The sequence below is a fragment of the Leopardus geoffroyi genome, chromosome D2 (genome assembly GCF_018350155.1).
Source record: "Leopardus geoffroyi isolate Oge1 chromosome D2, O.geoffroyi_Oge1_pat1.0, whole genome shotgun sequence".
In the NCBI taxonomy this organism is placed as follows: Eukaryota; Metazoa; Chordata; class Mammalia; order Carnivora; family Felidae; genus Leopardus; species Leopardus geoffroyi.
Genome location: NC_059334.1, coordinates 80,619,046 through 80,644,859, shown reverse-complemented (window position 1 = coordinate 80,644,859; position 25,814 = coordinate 80,619,046). Strand labels below are relative to the sequence as shown.

General features: G+C 43.8%; 1 protein-coding gene and 1 long non-coding RNA gene across 4 annotated transcripts; one reads left to right on the top strand and one right to left on the bottom strand.

Annotated features, from left to right (window-relative positions):
- Nucleotides 1-1,856: 1,856 nt before the first annotated feature.
- Nucleotides 1,857-4,233, bottom strand: LOC123577176. Its single transcript, XR_006701743.1, has 2 exons — nucleotides 3,758-4,233; nucleotides 1,857-2,107 (listed from the first exon to the last, which is right to left on the bottom strand). It is a non-coding gene; the product is annotated as an uncharacterized LOC123577176 (long non-coding RNA).
- A 57-nt stretch (nucleotides 4,234-4,290) lies between these two features.
- Nucleotides 4,291-25,572, top strand: OAT (ornithine aminotransferase). Of its 3 annotated transcripts, none has more exons than XM_045439159.1 (11): nucleotides 4,291-4,392; nucleotides 10,644-10,729; nucleotides 13,064-13,291; nucleotides 15,648-15,872; nucleotides 15,975-16,070; nucleotides 19,374-19,501; nucleotides 20,497-20,619; nucleotides 21,260-21,388; nucleotides 22,174-22,287; nucleotides 23,032-23,176; nucleotides 24,517-25,572. In XM_045439159.1, exons 3-11 carry the CDS (start codon nucleotides 13,093-13,095, stop codon nucleotides 24,675-24,677), a joined length of 1,320 nt encoding a protein of 439 aa, XP_045295115.1. In that variant the 5' UTR covers nucleotides 4,291-4,392; nucleotides 10,644-10,729; nucleotides 13,064-13,092; the 3' UTR covers nucleotides 24,678-25,572. The 3 variants fall into 3 exon arrangements, with proteins under 3 accessions (XP_045295115.1, XP_045295117.1, XP_045295116.1); XM_045439161.1 differs by lacking the exon at nucleotides 24,517-25,572 and adding an exon at nucleotides 23,502-23,879 and having other exon boundaries at nucleotides 23,032-23,252; XM_045439160.1 differs by lacking the exon at nucleotides 10,644-10,729 and having other exon boundaries at nucleotides 4,295-4,392.
- The last annotated feature ends 242 nt before the right edge of the window (nucleotides 25,573-25,814 follow it).

The window sequence follows — 25,814 nt, the reverse complement described above, 5'->3', positions numbered from 1 at the left end:
TTGTAAAAAAAAAAAAAAATTGACTTTAACCTTGAACTTTCTTACTTGAAATTCCTTCTTCTGATTGTCTCAAGTGTGGAACTTGATAGGGTGGGGAACCTGGCTTCTTGGCTCCTCCATTACCTATTTCTTGTAACATTGGCTGGGGCCTTTACCTTGGAGTCTTGGATTTGTCTTTAAAAGTATTAGATCACATGTTTAAAGCTCTTCAGCTCTAAAATCTACTATGCATTTATATCTCTAATTCATAATTTCAAAATACTACATTTATTATGCTTCAACAGTGAGGATTAGCTGACTTTTCTCCTCCACGAGACGAGTCTCTTTTTAAACACTTGCTATTGAGCTGATTTAAATAGTCTTCTCCTCTAGCTGGGTAAGCCCAAGTGGCTGGTTGGCCTCTATCCCCCTTCTGGTATTTTCCATTCTTTTTCTACTCAGACTTCCAGGCACACGGTGCACTCCAGCTATAGTCACCAGATCCCAGAGTCCTCGGAGGCTCCCTTCCTGGATCCGGTTCTGTCCCCATGAGATTTGGGGATGTCATGGCCCATGCTAAGGGCTGGTCTACCTCCTCCTCTCCAGCACTCAACAGTATAAACTTACTGCACCCAATGACATTCCTCCAGCACTTAGATAATGGACAATAATGGTTTGAAGTGTCCTCTTTTTTTCAACCCCAGCTTCCAGGGCTGTCATCTGCACTGCCGTTCCTAGTCTGAGAGTGAGGAGGGCTTTGGGCCACTGGGGCTTTTGGAATCTCAGGATCATACTCCCGTAATGGCCACTTGCTCTGTCACTAATTCCTGTCCACCGGAAAACAGTGTAGAATAATAATTCCTACTAACGCGCCACGAAGATGGTTTCTGGGAGGCTGAAAAATCCCGCAAGACAGGTTCAACCTTCAAGAACTTATAGCCTCCATGGGATGATAAGACATAGATAGAGCTAGCAGGTGAAACAGTGACAGCAGGTGGGTGACCACTGTGGCCTTTGTAGCCAGGAAGGGTGTCATGTGGCAGGTGTGGAAGGACAGGAGCTGCAGCTAGATTTTTTTTTTTTTTTGGTTGCATCTAGACTTCTTTTTTAAAATTTTTTTTTTCAACGTTTATTTATTTTTGGGACAGAGAGAGACAGAGCATGAACGGGGGAGGGGCAGAGAGAGAGGGAGACACAGAATCGGAAACAGGCTCCAGGCTCTGAGCCATCAGCCCAGAGCCTGACGCGGGGCTCGAACTCACGGACCGCGAGATCGTGACCTGGCTGAAGTCGGACGCCTAACCGACTGCGCCACCCAGGCGCCCCTGGTTGCATCTAGACTTCTTAAGTGGAGTTCAGCTGCTGGGGAGAGAAAATAAATACTCCTGGCGGGCAGATCCTCCTACTAGAACCAACATTTTAACTGCAACATTTCTGAATCTCTGCCTATTGTTCCCAGTTCAGACCTAAGTTCAGAACTTTTACCAGCTACTCCTCCCCACCTCTTGTTACCATTTTGCTTACCTTGCTCCTGCCAGATCCCTTCTGGACTTAAGCAGGTTTATTTCAGATTCAAATGTCTGCCCCACCCAGCCCAGTGCTGTAGCCGCTGGGAGGACGCGTCGTGCAGAGTTGCCAAGTCTTTAGTAGGAAGATATCTTTTTAGGGTAAATGAAATCTGGAGGGAAGGAAAATTTCTCCTGCTGGGTAAAAATCACCAAACACTTATTTTCTGAGTGTCTTTACCAGACTTTCTCCTTGGCTGTCAGCTTGGAGTTTTCCTTTTTACTCAATTCAAGGCCAAGTATATGTAGGCTACACTAATGACAAGTAATAACAAGTTAGACATTGAAGGAAGCAATGGTAAGTCAGAGGCCTGCAGAATCCATAAATTGTTTTACTGGGTACCAAATAATTGAGGGTTGCCGACAGGAGAAAATGACTTCTTTCCTCTTTTTGTGTAGTTATAGCTCTTTTAGATGGTCAAGGTTGCGAGATTTCAGTTCACTCCTGTTGAAAGAGCACTTCCTGAATTTCTCCTTCCTGAAGTGACCCCTGTGCTCTTGCTTGATGTGAAAGCCTCTACAGAAGCAGGCATGTAGGCGCTCAAGGGACTCTGTTGAGTGAACTAATGAAATGAATTTAGGTGTTGGATGGGTCTGTCTCTATATCTCCCAGATTTATGGCTCCTGAATAATTGGTTGAGTCTATGAATAGTTTTAGAGGCTCAAAAACCTTTGTCAAGTATGGTCTGTTTTACATGTTTCTAGAGTGTACAAGTAAAAAGCATACAAATAGAGCAGCTCTGTTTCTTGGTTGAAAACAAGCTGCTTTCCAGTCCAGGGCTCCAAGGTCATGTTATGCTGAAAAATAACTACTAGTGGAAAAACCATAAAATATTATCATGTTATTTGTAACTATTGCATTTTTTTTCTGATAAGAGAGAAAAGAGATAAAAGCCAGACATTCTCAGGTGTTCTTGAAAATGAATTTTTTTTTTTGGGTAAAGAGCATCTTATCTGTGAGTCCAAAGGCAATGCAACATATTTTGAGGTTACACTCAGATCTTGGGTGTCACGTTCCCTTCATGAACTCAGAAACGCCCGACCCTACTTGCCAAGGCAGAGCTGAGGATTCCTGGGCTCCGTAAGAGTTTCCAGAGCTAGGCTTGGCTCTATATACCTGCCCAGGTTTCTGGAGCAGGACCTTGGAGGAAGGATCCCTCTTTGGACTCCAGGGCAGAATGACCTAACTTCCAAGAAATCACACTGTGTTCAGATTTGTGGAGGGACATCAAAGAACTAAAAGGCAAAGTCCTGCTCTCGACGAGCTCCAGAGAGCATGTGGCTGTTAACAACTGGAGTAAGTGACATTGGTCTAGGGCAGGTGGAGCCAAGGAGGACTGAATCCCTTTTGGTGCCTTGCTCTGGGTATCTGCGGACACGGGCTCTGCTGTTTACAGCACTGCCTCTGTCCCACACCATTTTCCAGCCCTGACCACATTAGCTTGGACTTTACTTTCCACTCAGCTAAGGCTAACCTTTGTTGCTTATTTGTGCCGAATGTCTCCCGTGTGCCTCCCTACCCCATCCACTCTCCACCCTTTCCCACAGAACCGGTGTCCCAGGAGGGTAACCTGCAGAAACTTCCTTAAAGGGCTCCCTAGGTCTCTCGCTTCCTAATATGTTCAGCCCACGGAGAACTCTGGCAAGAGATGAGAGTTTGGATGCTTACCACTCCAGCACCCACCCTCCCAGTGGGGTCACTGATGACCACAGCTCAGGCAGGTGGCCTCTCCTTGCTTTTCTCTCTTTGGGTTTTGGGAACCCCTCCCTGCAGGCCAGGATTCACAAGGGTGCACTGAGCCCAGGTTGCTTTCCACCCTTGTGGTTTACCACTCCACACTTAAATAATTCCTTTAACAAATGCATCTCAGATTTCCAGTTTGGAGTGTGCCATTTGTTTCCAGCTGGGAGTCTGACTGACCACTATGGTTTCATGAAACATGGTGCCGTCCTTTGTCCCTGCCATTGTCTTCCACCACCCACGGAGAAGGGCAGTGGTACACAGGGCTGGGCTGCCTCTCATCCGTGGGATAACCCTGGGGAAGTGGCTTCTCCTCTCCCAGTCTCTGTTTTCCTATATATTACAAAAATTGTGTAGGCTAAGTGATGATGTCCAAGTCCCTTCCGATTCTACTACGAGATAATCCTGGACTGTCCATTTTGAGTTCTGAGTTTTTATCACGGATTGTGCAAGGCGCTGCAGACAAACTTACACGGGGTGCCACGACGAGGTGGGCCGTGTGTTTACCAGCTGCCGTGATGACTTCTGGGGGTGAGTTCAGAAGCTCACAGGGTTTGAGGGGTCCCGCAGCCGTATCTGAGGTGTAGCTGGGTGGGAGCCCCACAAAAGGCTTTGCGTGGCAAGGAACGGGAGCTCGGCCAAGGAGCCCTGGGCTGGGGATCGAGCCTGTCGTCCATACCCTCGTGGCTGGGGCCCGGGAGACTCGGCGAGCCCCAAGGGCGCCCAACAGACATTTCATCCTTTCAGGCCTCGTCTTCTCGCCAGCAAAGGGCGGGAGGTGAGCGACCGACTGAAAGGCACGGGCCAGGCCAGCACGGGAAGCGCAGGGACGCGGCGGCGGCCCAGAACAGTCGCGCCAAGGAGATTCGAGCAGCCTTTCGAACCGGTGGTGGGAGGCGGGGTCCCCGAAGCGCGGCAGTCTGGGGGGCGGGGCGGAGGCCGGGCGCACGGCGATTGGTGCCCAGCCCTCTGCCGCCAGCCAATGGGCGGCGAGGGCGTCCCGGGGGGCGGGGCGGAAGCCGCGTCTTAAGCTCTGTGACGCGGGGCCGTTGCGCTGCTGTGCTGTCGACGCCGCCTGTCCCGTGCCGGGTTTGGAGGTGCTGCCAGGTATCCGCGCCGGCGCTCTGGGGTCGGGACTTGGGTCGAGACCGGGGCGCCCCACACGACGGCCGGCGAGGCGGCCGGCCTGCGAGGCTTCGGTCCGGGGTCCGGGGCTTGGGATCTGGGGGTAACGGGCTCGGGACGCGCTGGGCCTCGGCCGGCGGGCAGGCTCCGCCTCTGCGGCCGTTTTACGTGGCCGGCGGCTGGCACCGCGGGGCAGGGGAGCAGTGGGCCGGAGCGCAGCCTCGGCGGGCAGGGACGTGGCGCATCCCGGCCCCGAGCGGCGGGCGGGCGGGCGGGCGGGCGAGGGAGGGAGGCAGGCGGCAGAGAGAGGCTGGGGATGTGGCACCTCCGCCTGCCAGAGCGGGCGGAGCCGGGCCGGCCCTCGGTCCTCCAGGCCGGCGGCCCCCGACTCCGCGCCGCGGACCCCCCACTCCACGGGGTCTCTGCGCCTTGGCTGCGCACCTCCGGGTTTGCGAGAAAGAGGTGATGGGGCGCCGGCTCGTGGGGAACAGGCTCCGGACACCGCGGGTATCCTGGGTTCCCGAGGTCGACCAGAAGGGTGCCTTGTGGGTGCGGGGAAACTGCTCAGTAAACGGTGGCTTTTGTAATGGGGCGGGGGGCGCTGATGGAGACTCTGGAAAAGGGTTCGAATCCTTCCGGGCAGCGCCTGGGCCCTGCAGCCAACCTGCTTATCTCTCCCCTCCCCCAGCGTCGTTTTCTTTCCAGCCTTTGTCTGAATAAAAAATTGCAGAAGTAGAGGCTTATCTGCAGTAACGTGCAGATTCATTGGATGGTGTCAAGGGATTGGGGCCAACCGGGCTTTCGGCACGAAAACTTTATTCCTGGAGTTCCTTTGCCAGCAGAGCTGAGCATCAGTAAATTCTGGTTGAATTCAGTGGGGCACTTGTTCTCAAGAACCTTTGATCCTCGTTTTTTTTTTTTTTTTTTTTTGTCACCGTAGACTCTTCTTGATTTCAGTTTTGTCTCTTTGATAAGGTGATCAATTAAGGGAGAAAAGGAGTGGGTTTGAAAGGAATTAGCTTTAAGGAATTACTAATCTTTAATTTTCTCAATTCTAAATCTCTCCGGGTTTGTAAGAGTTTCTGCAGGTAAACTGGTTCTCTCAGTTTGAACCGGGAAGTGTCCCTTCTGTGATCCAAATTCTTTACCTCACCTATTTGAAAGAAACCATACACTTCTTTCATTAGAATATCCTGCTTTCATCTTCAGAGAATCTAGTTCCGGACTGTGAAAAAGATCCAAGTATGAAAGTAGAGTCTTTCTTAAATTTTTTTGGGAAGCATCTTTAAAAGTTTTAATTCCAGTGTAGTTAAGATACAGTGTTCTGTTAATTTCAGGCGCACAATGTGGTGATTCAGCAGCTGCGTATATTATGCAGAGCTCATCGAGATAAACGTACTCTGAATCCTGTTCTGAAAGTTAGAATCTTCTAATAAAAATAAGATTTAAATAAAACTTACTGTTTTGGGTTTACAGTTTTTCTTTTCTTGGGTTTACAGGTTGAAGATCAGTTTTACATCCCCCCCCCCCCAAAACGCAGCATAACTTTAAAGTAAAACTTTGTAATAAAAATTCTTGAAAAGGCACTTTTTCCCCTCACGCTGTCTTATTTATATTTCCCCCTGTACTCTGCCTTTGTTACATTCACTTGTGTGCGTATTTTATGCCCTTTACTGAGTCCTGGAGGGCGGACTGACTCCTATATTTTGATATTGAGAGGAAGGCACCAGGTTTGGGAGGTGTGTGGAGGGCGTGGTGTGGCTGAACCAGTCCTTTTTCAGTAGTAATGCCCAAGGTGTTTGCCAGTGACGCACTTGAGTTGAATTTTAGCCAGATTATGTACAAAAAAAAAAAAAAAAAAAAAAAAACCCTCAAACTTTTGTTGGCAGAACTTTTAAAAAAGGACTGCATTTGTGAATGGTTACCTCAAGAAAAGTAAATATTTGACCAACATAGTAAAGCCAAATTTACTCCGCAAGTTTTTAGTGGCTTTTTTTTGTAGGTTTATTTTTTTATTTTTTTATTTTTTCAATATATGAAATTTATTGTCAAATTGGTTTCCATACAACACCCAGTGCTCATCCCAACAGGTGCCCTCCTCAATACCCATCACCCACCCTCCCCTTTAGTGACTTTTTGATGAACTTCCACTGGTTTTTCTTTTAGCATGATTAAAAACCCATAGTGCACTGCCGACTTAACTCTTCAAAATGCAGCCTTTTATGGAAATTCTGTCTTAGGTGTGTGTTGAGGTGGACAGGATGGATTAGATGGAAAGGAGTAATAATAGCTTGGAGAAAGACTGGGAGCTATGGACTGAAAACACTCAGTGTTGAAATTGTTGCTGTTAGTCGCAACGTGTTGTTTTCTCCAGCAGCTGACTGTGGGCCTTGGTTAAACGCATGACAACAGCCTGGACTGGTCACAGTTATACACGTTGCTTTGACTCTTGAAGGCCATTAAATGTCATAAAGTGAACTTTTTTTTTTTCATTTAAAGTTTTAATTTAAATTCCAGTTAACATACGGTGTACTATCAGCTTCAGGCATACAGTTACCCAGTGCTCCTCACAAGTGCCCTCCTTCGTCCCCATCACCCATTTAACCCATCTCCCCATCCACTCTGTTCACCATCAGCTTAATTCTCCATGGTTAAGCGTCTCTTTCTTGGTTTTCCTCTTTTCCCCCCTATGGTCCTTTGTTTTGTTTGTTAAATTCCACATACGCGGGAAATCATGTGGTGTTTGTTGAAGTGATCTCTTGATGGAAAGATTATAGTTGCTCCCGGTGGTATCTTAGGGAATGCTGGCTTCCTCCTAGAGCTGGACTCAACTCAGGGATGGACGATTTTATCTGCCCTCTGGATGGCCTTGCTCTCTCTGCCGCCTTGACTTCTTCAGGAGTCCTACCTGTATTTAGGAATGACCTCATTCATTTGACAAAGAATGCTAGTGGAGTGTCCAAACCTGGGCTGGATTCTGGGGATGCAAAGTGAGTTTTAAGACATGGTTACTGTTCGGGGCACCTGGGTGGCTCAGTTGGTTGAGCGTCTGACTTCAGCTCAGGTCATGATCTCACAGTTCGTGGGTTCGAGCCCTACACTGGGCTTGGAGCCTGCTTCGGGTTCTGTGTCTCCCTCTCTCTCTACCCCTCTCCCGCTCATGCTCTGTGTCTCTAAAAAATGAATAAATGAATAAAAAAAAAAAAAAAGACATGGTTACTGTTCTTTTAAGGAGCCTACTGGGATTGTACTAGGGGGCCAGGCATGAAGACGAGTGTCCTAAAGTGTTAGGACCTAGGACAAAAACATGCAAGATTCCTGGGAGTCTTCGGGGGGGGGGGTCTTATGTTGTAAATTCTATGGGGGAGCATGAAAAGAAGCTAATGGGTATAGTATTTATGCATACTACAGTTTTATACTGCAAAGTATAAAATTGCAGCTAATTTTTCTTGTCATCTGTGTTTCTAATTTTTTATCAATAGAAAAACAATTTTCTTAAAGGTAAAAAAAATTTTTTTTAACATTTATTCATTTTTTGAGAGTAAGAGCATAAGCAGAGGGGCAGAGAGAGAAGGAGGCACAGAATCAGGAGCAGGGCTCCAGGGTCTGAGCTGTCAGCACAGAGCCTGACGTGGGGCTCGAACTCATGGACCACGAATCGTGACCTGAGCTGAAGTCGGACACTTAACCAACTGAACCACCCAGGCGACACCCCCCCCCCCCCGGCTTTTTGGGGGAAATTTAAAAAAGAAATCATGGCAATGTTGATTTTTATATTGTAGAAATTGTCAAGTTCCATTATTGGATTTAAGGGAGGAAGGGAACTGAGTGGCCATTTATGCCAGGTTTGGCAGTTTAACATTATGTCATTTAATCCTCAGTAATGACCTTGAGCGGTTTCAGCCTCATTTTACAAATGGGGAAATGAAGCTCAAGATAATCCAAAGGTCCTTTGAAGAGGCTCAGCTAGAATTTAAATCCTGGTCTCTAGACTCTGGACTTTCTGCTCTCCTCTCCTGGTTTTCTAATCTTTTTTGGAAGAGGAAATTACTGATACTGTCTATTTTTGAGCCCATCTTAAGTCTGTTCTAAGGTTTCTTGTATAGTGCCAAGCATAGTAACTCGACCACAGAAGGTTCTTTAATAGAAATATGTTTACAGGATTCTGGTTACATCATCACACTTTCAACTGCAAGACTTTTTCCAGTTGAATATCCAGAGTTCATCTTTAAAAACCTTAAGGATGAGTATTAGCAATGTTTTGAATGTTACTGATTTGTCTGTGAGTTGTAGTTATTTTTTTAATAAGATTGTTTGAACTCTGCAGATAAATGGGTATTTTGTCCCATTTCTTTTGCAAAGTAGCTGAGTAAATAGTAGGAGACCATTGAATTTAGATAATTTCAAAGATTCCTTTCACTTGCAATACTGCATCAACCTTTTAATGAACTTAAACACTTTTTTAAAAAGTTTTATTATTTTGAGAGAGCAGAGGAGGGACAGAGGGAGAGAGAGAGAGAATCCCAAGCAGGCTCTGCACCATCAGCACGCCTGACATGGGGCTTGAGCTCATAAACTGGGAGATCATGACCTAAGCCTTAACCAACTGAGCCACCCAGGCGACCCTTAATGAACTTAAAACATGCCTTAAAATGAACTTAAAACAGGAGCCTGGCTGGCTCAGTTTGTAGAACATGCGGTTGATATCAGAGTTGTGAGTTCAAGCCCCATGTTGGGTGTAGAGCTAACTTAAAAAAAAAAATCATGCTAGTTAAGAGAGGTTTTAGTATTTTTTTTAAATACCTCACTTAGTAGTGTCTCTTTGCCAGATTCTAGTCACAGAGCTGCAGACCTTGATAGCAAAATCATAGAGAATAGTTTTTATTTTAGTATTTGACCCTCTTCCCTACATACAAATGAACTTTTAGACCTAATTTTTGTAATCCAGGCTGCACTCCCTAGGGGAAATGAATGCTACCTTTCTTTTAACCACAATCCATTTTTTTCAGAGCTTCTCAAACCTTTATTTTGCCCTTAGTTTTGTGTGTTGCCTAACCTTTCTAATGTGACAGCTTAGGCAGGAACTCAGCTTGATTTTTAATAATTTTCTTTTTCTTTTTTTTTTTATAAGTTTATTTTTATTTATTCTGAGAGAGAGCAAGCAGGTGAGGGACAGAGAGAGGGAGACAGAGAATCCCAAGCAGGCTCCGTGCTGTCAGTGCAGAGCCCAATGCAGGGCTCGAATTCACGAACTGTGAGATCGTGACCTGAGTTGAAGCCGAGTCGGACGCCTAACTGAGCCACCCAGGTGTCGCTAACTTTTTTTTCTGATTATAAATGTAGTAGTTCATGATCATTAGAAAATTTGGAAAGTACAGAATAGTAGAAAGATAACCACAGTGAACTTTTTTGTGCCTTTTTCAGGTAGTTTTTCCTTATATATGATCTTGAATGTTTTGTATATCCGTTTTTCTTCACTTAAACGTATCCTGAAACATCCCTCCATGTCATACACTATAATTGTTTTATTGATTTATTGATTTTGTTTATTTTTGAGAGCGAGGGGGACAGAGGGTCCCAAGCGGGCTCTGCATTGACAGCAGAGAGCCTGATGGGGGGCCTCGAACTCACAAACTGTGACATCATGACCTGAGTCGAAGTCAGACTCCTAACTGACTGAGCCACCCAGGTGCCCCTCACTATAATTATTTTAAATGACAGCACGTTGTTATGTATGTGATTATGTTGATCCAGTCTCAAATTATTGACCATCTTTTATCCATGAATGTAGCATCTTGTGAGTGAAATTACTGGTCTAAGAGGACAGACCCTTCCAAGGCTATGATTGTGGCTGTAATTCTTTTCAGATGGTGTTTCGTTTAAGTATTACCATGGAACGCCGTGTTTTATTGCTGATTTGATCAAGTCAAAAATTGTGTTTTTTAGTGGTCAAATAGAACATTATTTCTTACTGAGTAGAGCATAAAGAGGCCAAGAAATAAAGTGGAGGGGGAGGAGGAGGAGGTTTTAAACTGCACAGTAGTATTTTGAAGAAGTTCTATCTCGTTTGCATCGCTAGACCTTGCATTTTTGTGAACTGCTATCTCCGGTCCGCCACTTCCTATATAACTTTGTTATTGATACATGCCTCTCTCAGATAACACCTCGTGAAAGCTAGGGACCTTCTCCTTAGGAAAATGCACTTATGCATACAATTCTGCATTTTATTTCAGGAGTTCTCGGATCCTCTGAGACCGTCGTTGGATCTCAGATCACAAATCTGCATTCTCATTTGAACTGTGGGAAGAAAGGATAGTTGGTGAGTCCTGGCGTGCCGGATTTTGTTTAGTAATTGCAAATTCCTGAGCATACAGGATTTACCAGGTCGTGCCAAGCTGAAAGGGAAGCCAAGCTCCAAGTATTAAATTTTTGTTAATCTGGCAGTTCAAGTGGAGTTCTGCGAGATTGTGTGATTTGACTTGTCATTCGTGGAACTCTGTCTAAACATGAGTTAACTAGTCTTTTTAAAAAATAAATATAGACATACTAAGTACGCTTAGTATTTGGCAACTTTCTACTAGTCTTGAAATTATCTCTCTCTCGCTCTCTCTTTTTTTAATGTTTATTATTTTTGAGAAAGGGAGTGAGAGGGAGAATCCCGAGCAGGCTCTACACTGTCCTGCAGAGTCCATTGCAGGGCTGGATCCCACGAACCATGAGATCATGACCTGAGCCCAAATCAAGACTGAGACGCTTAACTGACTGAGCCACCCAGGTGCCCCAGTCTTGAAATTATCTTGAACCCCCTGCCCAGACATAATTGCTATGCATTTTCTCCACGTTCCTTTTTCTTCCAAGCTTCTTCCATACCTCAGTCTTTGCTTCGCGGTTTATGATGACTATTAACGGTCCAGGTGGATACAGAGCCCTAAGGGAAGCTCTGTGGCGGGGCTGGCTTTAGGGCTGGTGGGGACAGATGAGGGGGCAGCCGCGACTCTGAAATCTATACATAGGTTGTGAGGAAATGTCAATTTGCTCAGTGATGTTTACATTTTGTTACTAAAACCTGTAGCTCCTTGTGGTTTGTTCTCTAGTTCCTGATGACCTTTTTCTCCTTTCAATACTTGCTTGTGTAGGGCAGGTTTTTGGGGATAAGTTTTATAGAAACACCCATCCTGGCAGAGTAGACTTTCTTTTGAGAATTGCCAGTTTTCATCTGTGTGTGTGTGTGTGTGTGTGTAAATAAATGTATATGATATGTATTTTATATAATTTATAAAGTATGTAATATATGACACGTGATATATGTTTTGATCAGTTCATCTTAATGTTAAAGCTATTCAAATGTTACTATAAATTACCAAATGATTTTTTTCCTGGTCTTTTTGCCTTTAACCTTTGTTTATGATACTTTTGTCCTTTGGAAATTGTAGATATTTGTGGCTCAGTAACAGATTTTACATTTTGCAGTTTCTGTCTTTGGTGTTATACGTAAAACACCCTTCCTTTCCCCCAAGAAATCACTTTTTCCTCTCTACACCTTTTTTCCTTTTGGATGGTCCCTAGTATCTTTGTAGAAACCAAATTCTTTCTCAGTGTCTTCACTCCTTACATACAAGGACGGAGTCGGTACGCGAGGTATTTCCCAGTCTTTCCGTCACCTCCCCATGACAGGATGACTCCTGGGCAGGCTGCTTGCTTGTCTGATGTCTCCTTACTGGGGGTCTGTGTCCATCTGAAAGAATCCTGCCCCCACAGCAGTGCCTTTTTTTAAAACAATTAAAAAAATTGTTTTTAATGTTTATTTATTTTTGAGAGAGAGGGACAGAGCTCAAGCAGGGGAGGGGCAGAGAGAGAGGGAGACACAGAATCTGAGGCAGGCTCCAGGCTCCAGGCTCCAGGCTCCGAGCCGTCAGCACAGAGTCTGAAGCAGGGCTCGAACTCCCAAACCTTGAGATCATGACCGGAGCCGAAGTCTGACATTTAACCGATGGAGCCACCCAGGCGCCCCGCAGCAGTGCCTTCATAATCGTGGCTAAGTCCACAAGACCCGGTCCCATCTCTTTAGCCCCTGTGCTGTGCAGCCTTGCCTGAGGCCCCCAGAGTGAGTTCCTTGTCCTTGATGTACCCTCAGCACTGAAGACTTAAAAAAAGTATGTGTGTTTATGAAAAAACTCTCAAGTGGCACAGAAGAGTGTCAGTAAAAGCCTCTGACCTCCCATTCATAGTTTTTTCGATTTTCTTAGTGTTCTCTCGGAGTCCTTGCGCGTAGTACTTTGTGCACGTCCTGCTGTAGCGCTTGTGAGGTTTTACTCTAAATGGTTTTTAAATTGCGATGAAAAAAAAATGTTTATTTTTGAGAGAAAGCGTGTGAGGAGGGGAGGGGCAGAGATAGAGGGGGACACGGGATCTGAGGCAGGCTCAGTGCTGACAGCAGAGACCCCGATGTGGGGGCTCGAACCCACGAACCGTGAGATCATGGCCCGAACTGAAATCGGGAGGGGCCGCTCAACCGCCTGAGCCACCCAGGCGCCCCTCTCTCGTTGTCTTGATGCTTTGGTGGACTGTGGCAAATGCTCCGTGTGGGATGAGCCCACACACGTGGACTCTGGGAAGATTCTTGTTCTTACTGCCTTCTCTTCTCCTCGGACAGGTGGGTGGTATTCCTCCCTGAAAGGCACGATGTTTTCCAAACTGGCTCATTTGCAGACGATTTCTGTGCTTCGTCGCGGCGTTCATTCCTCAGTGGCTTCTGCTACGTCTGTTGCGACTAAAAAGACAATCCAGGGCCCTCCATCTTCTGATTACATTTTTGAGCGAGAATCTAAATATGGTGCACACAACTACCATCCTTTACCTGTAGCCCTGGAGAGAGGAAAAGGTACATTTTGAATTAATCCCCACCCCCCCCCCCCCCCGTCCCTTTTGCTTGAAACCTTTTGTAAAAATTGCTTTTAAATTTTCTCAGTATACATTTTCCCAGATGCATTTAATTTCTATATTACAGGTCTAGTTAATTCAACATTTATTGAGTGCTTGCTGTATTAGGTATGGAGGGGAATACAAGATGAACTTCATTATTCAGTCTTTGTCACGATGGACCTTGCCAGGAGGGACTGTAAGATACATAAGCAAAGTACTCGACCATTGCTATTGTTTTTGTCCTTTAACTTTTAATTTGGCATAACTTTAGGCTTAAAAGTTGCAGCAGTAGTGCAAAGAATTTTCTTTTACTCTTCAGCCAGATTTCTCGAGTGCTAACGTTTTACCACCTTGGCTTTATTTTCTCTTTCTCTTCACACACAACTGCGTTTTTTTCCTGAACTGAGAGGAAGTTGCAGACACGTGATGCCTCTTGATACGTAAATACTTTGTGTGTCTCTCCTGAACTACGGAACTTTCTCTTACATAACAATAGTGTTAACTATCAAGACTGGGAAGTTAACACTGAAACAACCCCATTTTCTCATCTACAGACCTGATTCAGATTTCATTTGTTGTCTGGTAGGCAAAGGAAAATCTCCAGTCATGGGTTATATTTAGTTTTCAGGTCTGTTTAGTTTTCTTTAATCCAGAACGGTCTGTCTTTGTCCTCTTGACCTTGGTATTCTTGAAGAGTACAGGCCAATAGTGTTGTGGAACGAACCTCAGTTTGGAGTTGGCTGGTGAGGTAGGGTCTGCCAGCCTCCCTCACTGCAAAGTTAATATTTTTCCCTTTTAAATATCTTGTGGGGACATGACTTGAGACTCTGCAAAGTTTCACTCACACTTTTGGCATCCGCTAATTATTCTCTGCCTGAATAAATGATTACTGATAGTTGCCAAATGGTGATTTAATCCACATTTTGAAATGACAGCCCTAACCTAATAAAACCAAGATTTATTACTTAGGTTTGGGCCAGAAGGTGATGTATGAATATTAAACATTTTTATCATTTGCTGGATTTTATTTGGGACCAGCACCGTGATCTAGATTTTGAGCAAAATCCAGATTACAAATTTGGAAACAGTTTGGTTTATAAAAATACTCTTGGAGGAGCAGATTGTGGATTCTGGAATCTGAGTGCCTGGGGTCAAGTCCTGGTTCCACGTGTGCAGCTTGGGCTAGTTGCATATCGAAGTGTCTCTTTCCATATGTTTGTACTGTAGCGTGGTAACGCTCTCATGGGGTGGTTTTTTTTTTTTAAATAGGTTCTTTCTTTCTTTCTTTCTTTCTCTCTCTCTCTCTCTCTCTCTCTCTCTCTCTCTAATGAGAATGTACAAAGACGACTAACACAGTACATTGAATACGTGGTAAAAGTTAGCTGGTAAGCCACCTGATATGTTTTAATATCTAGAGTCAAGCTAAAAAATTTTTTTACAAAATGTACATAACTTAAAATTTATCATTTTATTTATTTGTTTAGTGTTTATTTTGGAGAGAGAGAGAGGGAGAGAATGAGTCGGGGAGGGGCAGAGAGAGAGAGAGAGGGAGACACAGAATCAGAAGCAGGCTTCAGGCTCTGAGCTGTCAGCACAGAGCCCGACGAGGGGCTTGAACTCAAGAACCGTGAGATCGCAACCTGAACTGAAGTCGGATGCTTAACTGACTGAGCTACCCAGGTGCCTCTGAGATATTTTAGTTTGTTTTTTTTTTTTAAAGTTTATCTGTTTTGGGAGAGAGCATGAGGGGGGAGCATGGGGGCAGAGAAAGAGTCTCAAGCAGGCTCTGCATTGTCAGTGCAGAGCCTGATGTGGGGCTTGAAACCACAAACCACGAGATCATGACCTGAGCCGAAATCAAGAGTTGGACGCTTAACCGTCCAACTAACCCATTTTTGAATTGGGTTGTCAGATACTAGATCCTTCTCAGTTAGATGTATGATTTGAAAATCTATATTCCCATTCTTTTGGTGGTTACAGTCAACTAATCATGATTTTTAGGTCACATATAACTTCTGCCTTTAAATTCCAAACCCCAGTTTTCTAGGATTAAAGATTTCGCTCTACAGTGTATAGACCGTTTCATGTTAATGGTGTTCCTGTTAAATGTGTAGTTTCAAGTTGGACAGATAAAATGTAATTCCTTGTAAACCAGATTATTTATAACCAACCTTACTGTGCATGAGCTAAACCCTGCTTTAACAACCATTCTGAATTAAGTAGAGGTTCATGTATTCAGAAGGCTTGCCAGCGATCTTAATCTTTGAACTTCCTGTAACTTAGTGGTTTTCTAAAATAACTTTTTATATATTTAGGTATTTACGTATGGGATGTAGAAGGCAGAAAATATTTTGACTTCCTGAGTGCTTACAGTGCTGTCAACCAAGGGCATTGCCATCCAAAGATTGTGAATGCCCTGAAAAGTCAAGCAGACAAACTGACCTTAACATCTAGGGCTTTCTATAATAACGTACTTGGTGAATACGAAGAGTATGTTACGAAACTTTTCAACTACCACAAAGTTCTTCCTATGAATACAGGTAAAATATTTTTTTCATTAAATATCCAAGGATATGATCTTACTACTTTTTTGATAATTTAAGACACATTTTTTTAAACTGAAAATTTTTCTTCCTTGATAGGAGTGGAGGCTGGAGAGACTGCTTGCAAACTTGCTCGTAGATGGGGCTATACTGTTAAGGGTATTCCAAAATACAAGGCAAAGGTGGTTTTTGCAGGTATGTGATATTCAGCATTAACCTCTGTGATGTCAACATACGATGCTATTACTGTTTTAATTTACTGATAGAATATTTGTCATGTGTTTGCCTCATCCATGATATACTATCTGCTGAATGTTTCATAAAAATTGAGAGTTTTTTTTCTTTTGGGATTATTTCCAAGTATTTCCACATAAATGGGATTTTTCTCTGCTATTTAACTTCCGACTCCTCACTCCCTAATATGAATGACTATATGATTTATTTCTCCTCTGCTTATCTGAATATTTTTTTTTCTTTTTTTAATTTTTTTTTTTTTTTTTTTTTTTGAGAGAGAGAGAGCGCGTGTTGGGGAGGAGCACAGAGAAAGGGAAACACAGAATCCAAAGCAGGCTCTAGGCTCTGAGCACAGAGCCCGACCCAGGGCTCAGACCCACAAACTGTGAGATCGTGACCTGGGCCAAAGTCAGATGCTTAACCAACTGAGCCTCCCAGGTGCCCCATGCTTATCTGATCTTTTCATAGCAGTTTTCTCATTAATTAGATGGTCTTACTGGTAGGGCATTTTTGTTGGGTTGTTGAGGTTGGGTTATGTTAGAGAGGAGCCATGTCCTAGGTGTGGCACGAAGTCTGAATCTTAGTATTTGATGTATTGTTGTATCATGTTCTCAGAAGCTGGTGGAAGAGAGGACTGGAGTTGCCTTGCCTATCTTTCTGGGAATGGTTGAGAGGAATGGCTTGAATACTGAATACCAATTCAGATGATGTAATCTGACCCTCCTCTTCTCCAACCCCCACCTTGTATTGGCATCTTATTTGTTTATTTAGATTTTACTTCTATTTTTGGACGTACAAAAAGGTACATGTAATTAATGTATACAACTTGATGAGCTTGGAGACTGGTGTATGCCCATGAGACCGTCACCCACGATCTATGCCGTTAACCTTTCCATCACCTCCACAAGTTTCCTTTTGCCTGCTTATGTATTGTTGTTGTTAATGTTTATTTTATTTTTGAGAGAGACAGAGCGTGAGCGGGGGAGGGGCAGAGGGAGAGGGAGACACAGAATCCGAAGCAGGTTCCAGCCTCTGAGCTGTCAGCACAGAGCACGACATGGGGCTCGAACTCAGGAACTGAGAGATCATGACCTGAACTGAAGTCAGACACTTAACAGACTGAGCCATCCAGGTGCCCCTGCCTACTTTTTATTATTACTAGTTTTACTTTTTGCTCATTTTTTTAATTGAAGTATAATTAATACACAGTGTTATAGTGGTTACATTAGTATAATGTAATGATTCAACAATTCTATACGTTATTCAGTGCTCATCACAATAAGTGTACTCTTGATCCCCTTTATCTATTTCACCTATCCCCCCACCCACCTCCTCTCTAGTAACCACTGGTTTGTCCTCTGTAGGATTGTTTTTAAGAGTTTGATTTTTAATTTTTAAAAACATAAAGTGTGGATAAATTTGTCATGGTACATGGTCAAAGTTCATTCTGTGGTAGTTGAAATCGTTAAATATTCTGATGGGCAGGTGTAGTTGGTTTTAGGGGTGACATTACTATTTCCAAAGAAGAAAAACTCTTTGCTCAGCTCTGTGACTTGCCATTTGGAAATCTTGTGCCTTAGTTGTAGGGCAGCATAACTGTTTCTTGCAAACAACAATGGCATTCCTGGTGATTTTCATTCTTAACAGACTGTATCAGTCTCTATCATATTAGCAAAAAGTACGAAGGTGTTTTCACCCGAGCACTGAAAGCAACTGGTGAGTCAGTGGGGGTAGAGAGACAAAGAAGACCGTCCCTAACTGGAAGTCCCTTGTACCTGCAGAGCGAGTCACAGAGGATACTCCTGAGGTTGAGTGGAGGAGAGCAGATAGGCTCCTGGTCTGACTGGTGCCTTTTCTCCCTGCCCCCCCCCCCCCCACTATTTATTTGTTTTAGAGAGAGAGAGAGAGAGAGAGAGAGAGAGACAAAGTGTAAGCAGGGGAGGGGCAGAGAGAGAGGGAGACAGAATCCGAAGCAGCCTCCAGGCTCTGAGCTGTCAGCACAGAGCCCGACGCAGGGCTCGAGCTCGTGAACTGCGAGATCGTGACCTGAGCCAAAGTCGGCCACCCAACCGACTGAGCCACCCAGGTGCCCCTGGTGCCTTTTCTCTTCAGCAAGCTTGGTCAGTCTGTGTGCCATTGGTGGTGGACAAGTAGAGTGGGACCACTTGTAGGTGAGAGAGCCTTTGCAGGAGTCATGTTTAGAGATGCTTTGAAGCCAAAATACAGTAGTTCAGTACTGGGTTAAATTGAGTTGGTGCTGGCACAGGTGGCAGAAAGATATTAAAACAAAACAAAAACGGGGGTGTCTGGGTGGTTCATTCAGTTGAGCATCCGACTTGGACTCAGGTCATGATCTCTCGGTTCATGAGTTCAAATCAGCTTTGGATCCTCTGTCCCCGCCATGTCTCTGCCCCTTCCCCGCTTACGCAGACTCTCTCTCAAAAATAAATAAAACATTAAAAAAAAAAGAACCCCCAAACCTCGCTGTCATTCTACATTGTTTCTTTCCTAGCTTGAATTTAACCCAGTTTAAATTATCTCGTGCATCTGCTTTACTGTGGTTCAGGTTATGCTGTTTCTTCCCTCCTGGCGTTTGTGTAAGCTCCTTGAGGGCAGGAAGCTTGCCAGTCATGGTGACCACTCTGTCATGGTGAACAGTGCCTGACCTATATAGTAGGCCCTCAAATTTATTAATGAAATAAATTAATGGGTAAAAAGATGTTCCTGAACACAGGCTGACGTTAGTCATTTAGCACATAAAAGATTCTAATACCAAGGAAGGCAAAATTGAAAGTGTTTAGATTGCCTGAAGATGTTTTCTGCAAATGAAATTTAAAATTCATTCTGGAGTATTGGGTGTTTAACAGGGATGTACTAATTCTCCATAGGGGATATTTTTTTTCTCCTATCACTAGCATAAATGCACTGAGCCTAGAAAAACACGTATTGAATGCCTCAGTTGTTAGGGTTTGGGATTCTTGGAAGAAAAGACAAGTGTTTACCCTTGGGGTCTATACATTGCAGTCTGGAGATGAGTAGAGGAGTGCCTGAAGTAGCAATTGCAAGACCAGACCTGGGTGGTCATGTGCATGTGAACCGTGGTGTTTAATATCAGGTTTATTTTAACAAAGGAAAGCTCACTGGAGGCTCTCTAAAGCAAACCCTCATTTTTTTTCACAAATCAAACTTCTTAAGGCGTTTTGGGGGGAAGTGCTTATTAAACTTGGGCGTTTGAAATCATCTCTATTTATTTCTCCTTTTCAGCTGGAAACTTTTGGGGCAGAACACTGTCTGCTATCTCCAGTTCCACAGACCCAACCAGTTACGAAGGTTTTGGACCATTTATGCCAGGGTTTGAAATCATTCCGTATAATGATCTGCCTGCTCTTGAGGTACTTCCCTAGCATCATAGTGCTTTAGCGCAGACTAAATAGAAATTACAGTTGTTGGATGTATGAATCGAAATAGGTATCTGACTGCAGTGAACATCTAACTTAAGTTGAGCCCGGGTTGCAGACCTGTCTCTGTAATGGTCAGTTAGTTTCCAGCATGGGGAAGTTGGGTGCCATGGTCTAATCCTGAGAACCAGCTAACTGCTGTTTGTATCCTGCATGAGTAACTTGGGTAGTATGTGTTTAATTACTTCATTAGGTAAGATTACTCAGTTTTCAGCTAGCTGCTTCAAATTATGAGTGGTGGGACGCCTGGCTGGCTTAGTGGTTGGAGCGTGCAACTCTTGACCTTGGGGTTGTGAGTTTGAGCCCCACGTTGGGTGTATAGATTACTTGAAATTAAGAAAAAAAATAAATAAAATTATGAGTAGATGACTTGTCAAATAAAAAGATTCGGGGCGCCTGGGTGGCTCAGTCAGTTGAGCGTCCGACTTCAGCTCAGGTCACGATCTCGCGGTCCGTGAGTTCGAGCCCCGCGTCGGGCTCTGGGCTAATGGCTCAGAGCCTGGAGCCTGCTTCTGATTCTGTGTCTCCCTCTCTCTGCCCCTCCCCCGTTCATGCTTTGTCTCTCTCTGTCTCAATAAATAAACGTTAAAAAAAAAAAAATTAAAAAAAAAAAAGATTCACTGAAATATTTGAAACTAATATCTTGAATCTTTAAAACTAATTCACTGAAATTACTATAAAAACTAATGTCTTAGTTTTATACAGTTAAAACTAATATCAGAAAATATAAGGTAGAGTAGCTTAAAGCTGAAGTATTTGGAGCTTTTGGTAATTGAACGTCAGAAATGTGAATACTTTGAAGTCAGAATATAAGTTAGTGTCAAACTTTAATTTGCATACTTAACGTAAAAATATATGCAGCCTGTGTTTTCAGATTTCCAAATAGGCTAAAAAGGAAGTTACTAAAGTGTATTCATATTTTTTTGTAGCGTGTTCTTCAGGATCCAAACGTTGCCGCGTTCATGGTAGAACCAATTCAGGGTGAGGCGGGCGTCGTGGTTCCCGATCCCGGCTACATGATGGGTGTGCGAGAGCTCTGCACCCGCCACCAGGTTGTGTATCCTGCACCTGCCTGCCTGGCTCAGGGCTGGGCCGGTAGGGGAGAAGTAAAGGTGGCATCCCCTTTCCACTAAGGGGAGACCTCATTCTGAAGCCCTCTAGTATGCCCTATCAGCGGCCTGCCCAGAAGCTGACTTTTTACTGGTTCTGGCCACTGGCCAACCCGGGGCCCAGGCAGAGCTGCAGACTTCCTGGCACCAACTGTGGTTCCTTCCCTCCACGCTAGCAGCCTGTGCTCATCCCCGGACCCTTGGTTGTGTCCCTCTCCTCCTCTTCCCACCACGCTAGTACGGATTTAAGAAGGAAATATCTAATTAATAAGTGTTTGGGATAAGCAAGTGAATTTATTTTTTCCCAGAGGGTAGTTCTGTCCCCCTCTCCCCCAAAGTGCTCACTTTCTACTGTGCGGAACAGCAGAATGGGCCCTTGGGGAGAGTGGCCTGACACAGGAGATGATTGCTTGTCTACAGGATGTTCACAGGATGGTGTTGAAATTATGTCGGTAATTAAAAAGATGTTCACGTATCCGAGGGAATGTCTGAATGACAGATTTGTGTGGGGAAAGGTAGGAGGTCACTATCTTCCCTATGGAAACAAAACTGACAATTAATGTATTATGTTGTTTTCCAATAGGTTCTGTTTATTGCTGATGAAATACAGACAGGATTGGCCAGAACTGGTAGGTGGCTGGCTGTCGATCATGACAATGTCAGACCTGATGTAGTCCTTCTGGGAAAGGCACTTTCCGGCGGCTTATACCCTGTAAGTTGTATGCTCAGCTCCTTGTTCTGTTCCCTACTCTCATGAAATCTGCCCTGAAGATATTTTTACATCAGCTGGTGGTGACAATAATGCCTTTCCCTTGGTTTGTTACACTCCCGGTGCTCTAGGTCACCTGGCACACGCATAGAAACATTTCCGAGGCCACAGGGTTGACCCACTTAGTTAAGTTCCACTGCAGAATTGAGTGTGCCTCGCAATTTGCTACGGTCTTTCTTTTGGGTAGAAACATTTTACCCCAAAAGTCCTCCTGGAGACCCCTGAGGTTTTTTTTCCATTGTTCAGAAATCTAGCGTGACTAATTGTGTGAAACCGTGACTGGTTAAGGTAGAGGTTGGAAAAAATGAAGGTTTGGTTGTAGTTTTGCCCTTGGGTTTGCCGTTCAGAGCCGGTAACTGGTCCTGGGTTAAAGGTAAAGGGCTCTGAACACAGTGCAGCACATTGTTTTTTAAGCAGTGAAACCAAGCCTTTTACCTTGAAAGTGGAAAGAATTCTAAAATACATTGTTGCAGAAACCGCTTTCCTCTTGGTTCCCAAATGCTCTGGTTCTGTGCCCTCGAAGTGCCCTGACGTGCTTACACTGTGTTTCGGGTATTGCCAGTTTGTCGCCGGTAGTTACGCGGAAAGAAGTGTAACACTTGTTTAGGGAAGCTTTCTGTCCAATTTCGTATGCGCTTCATAAACACTTGTGTTCCTGCTCTGCTGCGAATAGGAATGGTTAGTCTGAGAAATGATTTGGTTGGTACCGAATTCTCTCTCTCTCTCAGGTGTCGGCAGTGTTGTGTGACGACGAGGTGATGCTGACCATTAAACCGGGGGAGCACGGGTCAACCTACGGTGGCAATCCACTAGGCTGCCGCGTGGCCATCGCGGCCCTGGAGGTGAGGGCTGATCCAGTCGTGTGGTATCCATTTGTGGAGGTCGTGTTGAAGTGGCCTGTTGGTGTAATGAGACATACACAAGGTGGCCGAGTATTATAGAACATGGGGTGCAGGGGAAGGATTTTAGGGGCAAGGCGCTCGGTAATTTAACCTTGGTCTAGTAGATGAGGATACTCTGGGGGTTTCTGAGTTGCAGTCACCTGGGGCTTTGGGCCCATAGGCCCTGGGTGGCTCACAGAGCTCTCACCCTATGACCAGCCCTAGCCTGCAAGGCATTGATTGATTGATTGATTGATTGATTGATTGTAGATTTGAACACTTTTACACTTCTTCCTTAGGTGCCTACTACAGGTGTAAAATTATGTGATCTCTAAGGATGGACTTTTAAGGGAAAAAACAAAAGGAAATTATTGTAGTTTAAAAATTAAAGTTAACTTAGTCAATTGACTTATTCAACTAATAAGAAAAGATATCAGTCAGTTGCATTAAACAAATTTTAATTCTTATTATTTTGCCATAAAATCAGATGGATGGATTCGTGACTAAAGCAAGGCTCTATCTGAGCTTGTAAATGTTTAATTAGATATTAAACCAGTATAGGCTTTGGAAAACAGAAATGAAAGTTAAGTTACTCTAGTCTTTATCTGATCAAGCTCTTCCTTTGCTTATAGTCCATGTTCTCTACTAAAGAACAACATAAAACAATGTAGTCTTAGCATTTGTGTAATTCCTCTTTACACACAGGTTTTGGAAGAAGAAAACCTTGCTGAAAATGCAGAAAAAATGGGTATCATCCTGAGGAATGAGCTCATGAAGCTGCCGTCTGATATTGTAACCGCTGTCAGGGGAAAAGGATTATTAAATGCTATTGTTATTCGAGAAACCAAAGGTACGGACACAAACGTTTTACTCAAGATGTTATTTTCATGGGAAGAAAGAAAACACATATTTTGTCTGGTTGTTGGGTTCCCCTGTTTGTTTTTTTTTTTTTTTAAATTTTTTTTTTTCAACGTTTATTTATTTTTGGGACAGAGAGAGACAGAGCATGAACGGGGGAGGGGCAGAGAGAGAGGGAGACACAGAATCGGAAACAGGCTCCAGGCTCTGAGCCATCAGCCCAGAGCCTGACGCGGGGCTCGAACTCACGGACCGCGAGATCGTGACCTGGCTGAAGTTGGACGCTTAACCGACTGCGCCACCCAGGCGCCCCATGGGTTCCCCTGTTTGAAATTGTTGACTAGGTCTGTTAGACAGAGTATCACCTGATTTATATTAGTGGTCTTTGGAAATGGAGCCCTTTCCTACAGGAAGGATTTAACTACTTTGACCTATTTTTGTTCTGTTATGTCATTTGTTATTCTGCCTTAGGTTAGGTGGGCAATACTTGTAGATTTCCAGTTACTTTTTGTTAGTCTGTACCCAGCACTTTCCTGGAGGGTTTCCTCTTTGCTATCCACCCCCTTCCCCACATTCCTTTGGGCTTCAGTAAAGGTAGCAGGAGCAGCAGTAATAACCTTGATGATGATGGTGATCACTTAACTGAGTGTGTGCTGCTGTTTCATTTGTAATAGCCCTCAAAAGCTCCTTGCCGGATTTTCCTGTGCTCACCCTTTTAAAGCAGCGATTCCAGTCCTGGCAACACTTTAGAATCCCCTGAGGAACTTTTTAAAGAGTTAATTCAAACTTGCCTCACCCTGGAGATTCTGATTTGACGGGTCTGGGGTGGTGCCCAGGCGTTGGCAATGCCTTTTTCCATGATTCTGATGTGCAGCCGGGGTTGAGCATCGTGCCATAACAGGGTGAGAGTCTCCTTCCACGAGTTCAGGAAGCAGATCCGGTTTAGGAATGTGTCGTGTTCACTGGGATTGGGGTATTGGTCATCCTATGCCAGTTTCCTTCTGCATCCTACCCAAATTCTTTTTGCATTGGTTCCTCATAATTAATACAACAGCCTTTAGCACATAATTTTGCTTGGTCTTTTTCATTTTTGAAAAACCAACAAAAACTGTATGTCTAATCATACTGTTCAAACCTAGTTATGCACTTGCTGAAAAATAACTTCGTTTTTAAGGATAAGGGCAAAGCAAGTTTGCACCACCAACCGTCTTTCTTTAGTAGGCTCTGGGTGTTGTATCCTGCCAGGCGAAGTGTTAACCATCCATCCGTCCTGCAAGGGAGTGTTACACATTTGTCTTTGATCAGCATGCATGTTGGGCCATTTTTCTTTAGATTGTGATGCTTGGAAAGTGTGTCTGCGACTTCGAGATAATGGACTTCTGGCCAAGCCAACCCACGGCGACATCATCAGGTTTGCACCCCCGCTTGTGATCAAGGAGGATGAAATTCAGGAGTCCGTGGAAATCATTAACAAGACCATCCTGTCATTCTGAGGGTGGTGACTGTTTCCAGTGCTGCCCGGAGCCAGCTAGAGACGGCGGTTCCTGTAAGTCCCGTAGCTTTCCTGTGCTTAGCGTGGGCACAGTCCACTCCCCAGTGTCCAAGGACTTTTTTTTTAAATACACTTTGTTTTTTTCAGTTCATGCATAATAGAATGACATTTATAAACACGCAGTTTGCTATGTATCATGACTAAGAGAATGTAATGGCATCTATATTCGATTCAGTTTCTCTGTGTGTGTGCTTTCTAAGATGAAACACATCTACTTGTATATAGAGAGCCTTTTAATCAAGCCCTTCGGTATAATTTATATGTTTTTATAATTTCTTTACTGACACAAATGTTTTGTATTTGAAAAAGTTATATGGGGTGTTACGTGGAAGACTTGCTTAACCTTAAAAAGTTAAATTATAATCATTAAGTTTTAGGAAGCCTTGGTGGTTAAGCTTATATAAAATACTGGATTTAAGGAAACTTCATATTGGCCAACATCAAGATGTACCCTGTGAATGTCATTTTTAACTAAGAATTCATGTTTAACATTCCCAAATTATGTTTTAAGTGACACGATTTGTAAAAAAAAAAAAATTATTTTCAGTTTTTCTTCAGCTTTAAAGTAAAGCTTATATTTAAAGTGTCTGTAGCGTGATCAGTGTGCTGTTCCTGATTACCCAATGCTTTTAAGCTCCTTGAGAATGTTCTTCCCTTGCTTTATTTTGTGTGTTTTCTAAGAACATTTCAGTTTCTTTGGTGATATCTAGAAACAGAAATTATTAAAAGAAAGTCTTTTGTTATACTCCCTTTTCCTCTCTCAAAATGATTGTTTTTCCTGTGCTTATGTGCTGGTATTTACTATTTTTATTAAAGGATCCTTATTAAGCATGGTATTACAGAACTTTTTTTTCCTTTATTCTTTTTTTTTTTCCCCCTTGAATATAGTATTTTGGATACTTTCTATGTCTGTAATTATAAGTTTATTTCATTCTGTGACGATTCGTGGATATATTATAATCTCATATTGGGGAACATTCGGATGGTTCACAATTTTTCACTCTTTAAACAAAGCTCGTTGCGATTGCTTTATGTTTATACAGTTGGTGTTTTTGTAGTAGGTCTCTCGAGGTGGATT